At 36.7% G+C, this 9,222-nt stretch overlaps 1 protein-coding gene across 2 annotated transcripts; it reads left to right on the plus strand.

The window, feature by feature from the left end:
- The first annotated feature begins 1,165 nt into the window (after positions 1–1,165).
- LOC21386997 lies at positions 1,166–5,963 on the plus strand. Of its 2 annotated transcripts, none has more exons than XM_024166648.1 (5): positions 1,166–3,117; positions 3,309–4,295; positions 4,476–4,701; positions 4,791–4,933; positions 5,557–5,963. In XM_024166648.1, exons 1-5 carry the CDS (start codon positions 1,480–1,482, stop codon positions 5,833–5,835), a joined length of 3,273 nt encoding a protein of 1,090 aa, XP_024022416.1. In that variant the 5' UTR covers positions 1,166–1,479; the 3' UTR covers positions 5,836–5,963. The 2 variants fall into 2 exon arrangements, with proteins under 2 accessions (XP_024022416.1, XP_010087674.1); XM_010089372.2 differs by having other exon boundaries at positions 1,167–3,117; positions 5,560–5,963.
- The last annotated feature ends 3,259 nt before the right edge of the window (positions 5,964–9,222 follow it).

Raw genomic sequence — 9,222 nt, forward strand, 5'->3', positions numbered from 1 at the left:
TTTTTTTTTTTGAAAAAAAAAATCTTGTTTTAGCTATTTTGTTAATTCTTACTCCTTTTTATTTTTCTGTTTAATTGTAATTGCCCCACCGCCATCGCCAGGCTCTGAAGATTTTAGATTCGAAGATATGCCTAACCGCCATCATGCTACAAAATTCTTAGGGCTGGTGATTGTAAAGGATTTGTTTGAGAAGATGAAGTTCAGAATTTGCTAATAATTTGCTACAATTTCTTTTTCTTTTTTTTTTGGGACAAACTTATGCCAAGAACACGGTTCTTGATACTCTTGTTAACTCTAGAATGCATTAGTTTGTAGCTAATTTAGTTATAGATATTTGGAAGTTGGTCTAGCCATCGAAGATTTTGGATATGGGTTTAAAATAGGATGATGAAATTTGGAAGAGTTCATCGCGCAAGCTGGAAAAGGGGAGAGGAGGAGGGCAGAGCGGGGAAGGGAGAGTGTTTTTTATTTTTTTCTTCTTTTTAAAAAAAAAAAAAAAATTGTTTAATCATGTGCATTTTGAGTTTCAATATACAACATTTCTTTAATCTAAGGAGACGTTTAGTTCGTGAATTAGAATCATGATATTAGAATTATTTTCGATTTACGTGTATTTTTTGTGAGAAAAAATACTGTAACGAATCATGAACCATGATTCGAATCGGGGTACGAATCCCCCAATCAAACAACCCCTAAACCATTCAAAAGTAATCTGATGGTTTATAAATTCTCGAGAAAAAGTACAACCCTACCATAAATTTTCTTTATTTTTCAATTCAAAAAAGAAAGAAAGTAAGAAAGAAAAATATTAAACACATTTAAAACTCTGAGAGCTCGTTTGGTTAATGAATTAGAACCATGAAATTAGAATTATTTTTTATTTATATGCGTTTTTATGAGAGAAAATACTATAACAAACTATGAATTATAATTCGAATCAGAAAACGAATCTTTCAACCAAACAGACTCACAATCTAAAATAATTTTGTATTTCAAATTATCTTAAAAATTATATTATATATACTTTTTTTAATTTAATGTAATTTTCTTCTAACCATTCAGGGCAGATAGTCCTTAAAAAAAAAATAATCTAAAGCTTAAACAATTCCATGCTGTTGTTCAAAGCAGTACAAAAGTGAAAAAACGTCAAAGTTCGCAGCTTTCTTCTCTCTCTCCTGAATCCTGACAATTAGTCCTCAATAAAATCGTTGTCTTTCTCAAGGTAATGTCAAACTAATCAAACAAACATAAAAAAACGACAACCAAAACCATTTTCATTTTCCATTTCCCACTTTCTAACGTCTCTTCTTCAATCACTCCGATTCTTCTTTTTTTAACGAATCCGAATTCTCCAGAATCGATCCTTGTTCCGATCGGCTACACTCCGATCCACCGGAATCCTCTTCGAAGGCGAAAGCAGAGCCGTCGATTCTAGGTTTTCTCCGAGGTGAGATTTTATGAGTTTTTCGATCTTCTCCGATGATAAATGGCGAGGGAACTGGTAAGATTCTCTCCGGAATCGCCCCACCCGATCCGTTCGATCAGAAATCGGACGACGACGGTGGCGCCGGCGCCGGCGATGCAACGCCGTCTCGGTACTCGTCGTGCGGCGAGTCCGAGTTCGAGCGATACTGCAGCGCGAACTCAGCCATGGGCACGCCGAGCATGTGCAGCACGATCACCGTCTTCAACGATTTCCCGGAGCTGGAGTTCGGCTCCGGGAGGAATTTAGGGTTAGGGTTTGGGGACGACGGTGGCGGGTTGGAGAATTTCAGTTTGGGAGGGAAAATCGAGAGGAATCGGGAAGAAACGAAGCGTTTGAGCGATGACGGAGTTGATCGGGTTGTTCGTGGGCAAAATTCGAGTGTGAATTATGGGTCTAGTGGGCTTGAAATGTATGGCGGTGATGAGCTCGATGATTTTGGAGCTCCTAACGTGAATGAATTGATGTCTTGGAAGGTTGATCACAAGTCTTCACCTTTGAAAGGGATTTCGGGGTTTGATAATGGTTCAGATAAAGGTGATAGTGTTGAAGATGATCAAGAAGTGGTAGGAAAAAGTAGTGTTGTGCAAATGGGTACTCAAGAAAGTAATGGTTCTCAAGTTTTACCAGAGGTTGACGAATGTGGTTCGAATCCGATTGGCGGTGGAGAAGAGAGGCAGGAAGATGGGACCTCATCTCGAGATGAGCATTCAGAGAGTGGGGATTCAATGTACCGTTATGGTACAGATGATGAGGGTAAAAATGTTGATGTCAATTACTATAAGAATGTGCATTATTCTCAGGAAGCAAAAACAAAGAACGAGAACCCATTGCTGATTAACTCATCCGTGGCCTTTGGTTCGGATGATTGGGATGATTTTGAGCAAGGAAGTGAACTAGCTTCAGTTTCCTTTATCGTGAGTGCTTCCGAGAATCGGAAAGAAAAGAATGTTGAAGCTGAAAAGGAAGTTTCGGGTTTTACTCCTTTGGCTTCAGTTGGGTTTCCGAGTACTTGTCAAATTGAGGAAGCAAAATGTGTCAACGATATGCCCGGATCCAGAAATCAAGTTGAAGGAGGTGATAAATTGGATGAATTAGAGGAAGTAGAAGATGTGAAGGACATCCCTGTGGCTAGTTATCAAGTTCAAGGCAGTAGTGATTTGTTTGAATTTACCAAAAGTTCTTTTACCACGCCACCTGTTTTGTCTAAGGTTGATGAACCAGAGAACGAAGATATAAGCCCATATACTGAGAATCACGTTCGAGGCGACGTCTGCAATATCGAGCTGGATCCTCTGGCAGAAAAACTTCCTGAAAAAACAGGTTTCAATGATATTAATGATGGTCTGCCTTTGGTGCACCAAAAAGTGAATACTGAGGAGGCGATTAACGTTACTGCTAGTATAGTTTATGAAAACCTAGCCTTGGGGAACTCAAAAATAAAATTGGACCGCCTTGGTGACTCATCAACTAACCAAATAAACTCACGTTCAACTGTCTTTTCTGGAAAGACGAGGTTAGATTTGCTTGACGACTCAAAGCCAAAGACAGACCCTTCAACTTTCAATAATAATATGAGGAAGAATCCTCATGTTTCAGAAGATCCGGCAGGAGTCCATCCTGCACCTGTAAAGGTCAGTCTTTGCCTAAATATTACTTATGATTTAGTTTCCTGACTGACTAAATCACAAAAACTTGGATTCGGTCTCATGAAGTTTGTTAGTCTAGATCATATGTCCACTTTCTTCTATGAGGTGGCTCTTTGAACTTCCAAGTTGATTTAAAGTTGTCCATGTCTCATTTATTTACGTTTCAAATATTGCAGACAGATGCTCTTGAGATAAATGAATTCTATGATGAGGTTGTCCTTGAAATGGAGGAAATTTTATTGGCCTCCAGCGAGTCTCCAGGGGCTAGGTTCCCTCACAGTAACAGGGCAATACAATCGCAACCATCTTTACCCTTAAGAGATGGCGGATCTTCTGCTTCTACTTCTGGTATGGATGAAGCGTACCCATTTGTTCAGCACCCGCTGAGAATCGATGGGATTGAGGTGGTAGGTGCAAGGCAGAAGAAAGGAGATGTCTCATTTAGTGAAAGACTTGTTGGAGTGAAGGAATACACTGTGTACAAAATAAGAGTGTGGAGTGGCAACGATGAATGGGAAGTTGAACGCCGATATCGTGATTTCTTTACTCTCTATCGCCGGTTGAAAACATTATTTACTAACCAGGGTTTGGTTCTCCCCTCTCCATGGGCAACTGTAGAAAAGGAATCTAGAAAGATTTTTGGAAATGCATCACCAACTGTTATTGCAGAGAGGAGTGTTCTTATTCAAGATTGTTTGCGATCCATTCTTCATCCCAGGATCTTCACCACTTCTCCAAGTGCATTGATTTGGTTTCTGTGCCCTCAAGATTCAGTTCCCAGCTCCCTTGGGTCAAATTCAGTGGTTCCTCAATCTATTTCCCGAGGAAGTAGAGAAAACATTTCCACATTGGGGAAGACTATATCCCTTATTGTTGAAATCCAACCATACAAATCTACGAAGCAGATGCTAGAAGCACAGCATTATACTTGTGCTGGATGCTACAAACATTTTGATGATGGAAAGACTCTGATACGAGACTTTGCACAAACACTCGGATGGGGAAAGCCTCGACTTTGTGAATACACCGGTCAATTATTTTGCTCTTCATGCCATACAAATGAAACTGCAGTTTTACCAGCGAGAGTATTGCATAACTGGGATTTTACTCAATATCCAGTTTCTCAGTTGGCTAAATCATATTTGGATTCCATATATGACCAGGTAACTAAATATTGGCATCTTCTTTGATTTCTATGGCACATCTAAGTACGTTGTTGATTTGAAATTACTTTTTTTAGTGATATGATAATCTAATACGTTTAACTAAGATTACATCAATAAGAAGTAGCATCTTACTTTTAACTAAGAGAAATCATTCCTAGTTATTTTTCTTTCTTGCAGCCCATGCTTTGCGTCAGTGCAGTTAATCCGTTCCTCTTCACAAAGGTCCCGGCTCTGCATCACGTTATGGGTGTCAGAAGGAAAATAGGAATTATACTTTCATATGTTCGCTGCTCATTCCGTGAATCTATCAACAGAGGACTAGGGTCCCGAAGATATCTTCTTGAAAGCAATGATTTTTTCGCTCTCCGAGACCTCATTGATCTTTCAAAAGGCGCGTTTGCAGGTTGGTACTTGGAAAATGAATTAAGATATTATGTACCTGTAATTTTCCTGACTCAATACAGACTCTGATACGTGTCTTTCATTCGGCAGCACTACCTGTTATGGTGGAAACTGTCCTGAAGAAAATCGTGGAGCATATAACAGATCAATGTCTCATATGTTGTGATGTGGGAGTTCCATGCAATGCTCGGCAAGCTTGCAATGATCCATCTTCTCTGATTTTCCCTTTCCAGGTAGATATTCTAATAGTGTCCGTGAATCTCCAGAACATGGCTACTTATTTTTCTCTTAAAAAAGAAAAATCTCAATTGATCATGAGTTTTAGAAAGAAAGAGCTTTCCAAATTAATTGAAATCGGATTTTGAAACCAAAGTGTTACATTTTCATTGCACGAGAATCACTTGGATAAATGCAGTACTTTGAGCCAATAAAGTGTACTGCAGTTAACTCAATACACAACCCAGAGGCAGTTGCTTCTTAATCATAAAGCACCTGCATAAATTTCTTTATTAAATAGGAAATGTCTTTATGAGATCATAAAGTAGGCGGATTAGAAGAAATCCAGTGAAATGTTTAAACTGAGTTCCCTGAATGAACTTGGGTAAGGTAGATACATTTGGCCCGTTTGGTTCATGGGTTCAAGTTAGTGATTTTGATTCTGAATTCAAAATTTTTGAGATAACACATTGACGAGAACTTTTTTTGATTCAAATTTTTTGTGGGAGAGCATAATCAGAATCATGGGTTCAAGTTAGCCCATTATGATTTAACCAATCAAGTCAAACATTCATTTTCATACTTTCTTGATATAATTGATTGGCTGGCATATCAGTTATCTGACTAGAAAAACTTTTAGCAGGAAGGTGATGTGGGAAAATGTGTCTCTTGCGAATCGGTGTTCCACAAACTTTGCTTCAAAAAGCTCACAGAGTGTCCTTGCGGAGCACATCTCGGGGCTGACGACAGAAGGCGACTCGCTACGAGAGTAGACTTGCTTGGGAAGGGATTGAGTTCTGGTTTAAGTGTTGGATTTCTATCTGCATTGTTTACAAAAGCGAAGCCCGATAAGATTGGAGAGCATAAAGACGATGACAATGTCATATTAATGGGTTCTTTGCCAAGCACTTCCTTATGATATGCCTTGCATTGGCAATGCCATTGTATCATATGTAATTTTGGCTTGATTTGAAGAGTGAAGATTCATTTGTTGCAACTTTCGGACATTTTTTTAGCTCAATAATTAGGCACTGGCCAAGATGATATTCAGGATTTTTTTTTTCTTGATTGGTCATTCTTTGTAAAATAAAAAGATATAAGTTTTGGCTGTGTTCTTCACTTCAATTCTCTCTCGTTAAATGTGATTGTTATAAAGATCATATTTCTGTCCTATCGTGGCTCTGAAACATGAAATAAAAGAAGGAAAACAACAAAAGAACGACACATAACAAAAAACGACAAATAAAAGTTTTTTTTTTTAAAAAAATGAACATGGATAAAAATCAGACCCAAACGAAAACTTTCGTTCATTGAAAGCGACAGCCGACAGAAGGTTAAAAACGACAGTAACAAAAGTGACAAAAAATAAAAGGGGTGAAAACGTTTTGGTACTCTTTGTATTCTGTTTAATAATGTTAAAATGCTACCATCACTTAAAAAAAAAAAAAAAATCTTTCAGTACATTAAGATCTTCAAATATCCTAGAAATAATAAAGTAGGGCTTCTAACTATAAATAGCTAGCTAGCGCGCTAGCGTTTTCCCTTACTATACAAGGGGCTGCTAGTTGTAGCGCGCAGTGTACCAGTGAATAGGAAAAGCGGATTGAGATTACTATTGACGGATGCAGGTTGAGGGAGTTTTGAGACATAAAAATTATATTCTAGCATTCTAGAAGTACAATAAACTAATAATTAAAAATAATTTAAAAATAATTTAAAACATTTAAAATTAAAAATATAGAATAAGTTAAAATGTTTTCAAAAAATATTTTTAAAATTATTAGTTTCTATTTAATTAATGAAAATGACAGTTTGAACATTATGATCCGTTTATTTCACCGATTTGAGTTTAGAATTCAAGTTTTGTTACAGTAAAAAGCTCTCAGAAACAGTTATGTCTAACTTTTTTATTACAGTAAAAAGCTCTCACATAAAGTCATATCTTAACTCAAATTAAAAACTCGAATCAGCGAACTAAACGGACCTTATATGTCTTAAAAATTGACTTTAGAATACCAAAACAAAAGAACGTTTCTTTAAAAACAAAAATACCATTTTAATATTATTAAAAATATAGGACATCTACGAGATGTTTTATTATATTAGAGGGTATTAAATTGATTTTATCCCAAAATAAGAAAAAAAAAACTACAGGAGATAGAGAAACGACAAGAAAACAATGGGGTTGGACACATTATAATAAGCGCTAAAAAAAGCAAGAAAAACAAATCAAAGGACGAGAGAGTAACGAACGAAAAGAAAAACACCAAAGTGTCCGAGACTCAAAATAACGACAAACCCACTGAAAAACGACAGCAAAACCGACACAAATATAAAGAAAAGACGAGGGATGGGAAACGACATAAAAAGAAGGCAGTTGCTATAAAAGCATCAGAAGCGCCAGAACGACACTCAAGTAAAGGAACGACAGATACATTAAAACAACAAACTAAAGTACAAATTAAAATATCTTAAAAAAGTAAAACTACTAATACTCCATTTGTTTCGAGGGTTCCGGCTTAGTTTAAGATCATAGTTCTTGATTCGCTATAGTATTTTTCTCTTACAAAAAATTTAAATTTCAAAAATCAGAATCATAAACTAAAACGTCACCTAAATTAAAAACGAGAGGACTGAAGACAGATAAATTTAAGAACATATCAGAAATGAAAACGGACGCACTTTTCAAAGAACCATAAAAAAGGGAAAAGAATGGAACGAGAGAAACTTGAGAAACGACAAAGAAGTGACGCATAAAGGAGAGTCGGTAAAAAGGGAAGAAAAACGACATGCTCATTCCACATAACAACAAATAAAACGACAATAAGATGAAAATAAAAGCAAAGAGAAGTTAAGAAACAAGAAGAAAAGGCAGATTGAAAAACGAATTAAAACAAGATGACAACACGTAAGGAAACGACATGAAAATAGAAAACGACAGGAACATGGAGACGACAACAAGATGACGAACACATAATCGAACGACAAACGACAAAAATCAATTCTGGTGTTTCTGGTTATCGAATAGTCGCTTCCTCAGCTTTATGTTTCTCTTTTTGGCGTGTTTTTCGCAAACGACGAAAAATAAATTATGCAACCAACATAAGGAACGACAATAGATTTTAGAAAATGACAATACTTTGTTTAAGACAGACTTTTAAACGATTTGAGACGAAGTTTAGACAAGAATTGAAAATCGAAACAAAAACGACAGCACATCAACAAACAATAGGCAAAGAAAAGAACGACGGGAACAATTGAAAACAACAAAATTAAAGAAAACGGCATAAAAGTACAAAAACAACGGCAAAAGTAGGGCTGTAAGAAATCACCCCGAACCCGAAGAACCCGACCAAGCCGAGCCGACCCTACTCGAAAATCACGGGTTTCCAATTTTTTATTTAATTTTCAGTTTTAATTATGCCTAACTCGTACTACGCGGGTAGGGGCGCGGGGTAGGGTTACATGAACCTGAAGTAACCCTACCCGGCTGAACATGTTCAAAGTAGATAAAACAATGTCCAAAACTTCAAATTCTTACTTTCATAAGTTTATGGACTTTATGCATTTAAACTGTTAACTTATTTATGTTTTGGATTCACGGTTTGTGTAAAAAATGATTGTATGCCATAGTTGTTGAATTAGGACATTCTTTATTTATATTGGAAGTGTTTGATTTCAAAGTGAGTTTTAATTGTTCACCTTGCATTTAGACCCCCTCTTGAAGGAAAGACATGTTCTGTTTGATAATGATTTCTTCTGTAACAAGCACAGATTAATTGACTAAAAAGTGATCATGTGGTCCTTGAGATCACCAACCCGAGTAACCCGATCTTACCCTAGGTCACCTAAAAGGTTACGGGTTTGTAGACTTAAAAGAGTGTGCGGCCTAAAATTTTCTCAACCCGCACTGGTCGGGTAGGCTCAATTTTTTGGCTCAACCCTACCCTACCCGGCCGATTTACACCCCTAGGCAAAAGCATTAGAAGATGAAAAACACATGACAAAACATCTATAAAATGACAAAATAGAGAGCGGACGGACACCGGAAAAAATAAAATTGAAAGAGAAAACGGCAGAAAAGTACAATAATTTGTAAACGACACTCATAAGTTAGAATGGTAGGAGAAAATGGCAGGAGTATAGAAAAACAACAACAAAACTTAAATGAGGATAAACGATAACAAGGAAGACAGACATTTAGAAACCACGATAAAAGAAAACGATCATAAAAGACAAAAGGAAGAAACATTAAAAAAAAATTGCTAAAAAAAATTGATAGTTAAAAAACTTCCTTTTTGATTTA

This window comes from Morus notabilis, unplaced genomic scaffold (genome assembly GCF_000414095.1).
Source record: "Morus notabilis unplaced genomic scaffold, ASM41409v2 Scaffold761, whole genome shotgun sequence".
NCBI lineage: Eukaryota > Viridiplantae > Streptophyta > Magnoliopsida > Rosales > Moraceae > Morus > Morus notabilis.

Coding starts and splice junctions, on each gene's coding strand:
- LOC21386997 (XM_024166648.1), top strand. CDS start 1,480: ATGATAAATGGCGAGGGAACTGGTAAGATTCTCTCCGGAATCGCCCCA. Junction 4,296..4,475: donor TGGATTCCATATATGACCAG/GTAACTAAATAT, acceptor TCTTTCTTGCAG/CCCATGCTTTGCGTCAGTGC. Junction 4,702..4,790: donor TTCAAAAGGCGCGTTTGCAG/GTTGGTACTTGG, acceptor TTCATTCGGCAG/CACTACCTGTTATGGTGGAA.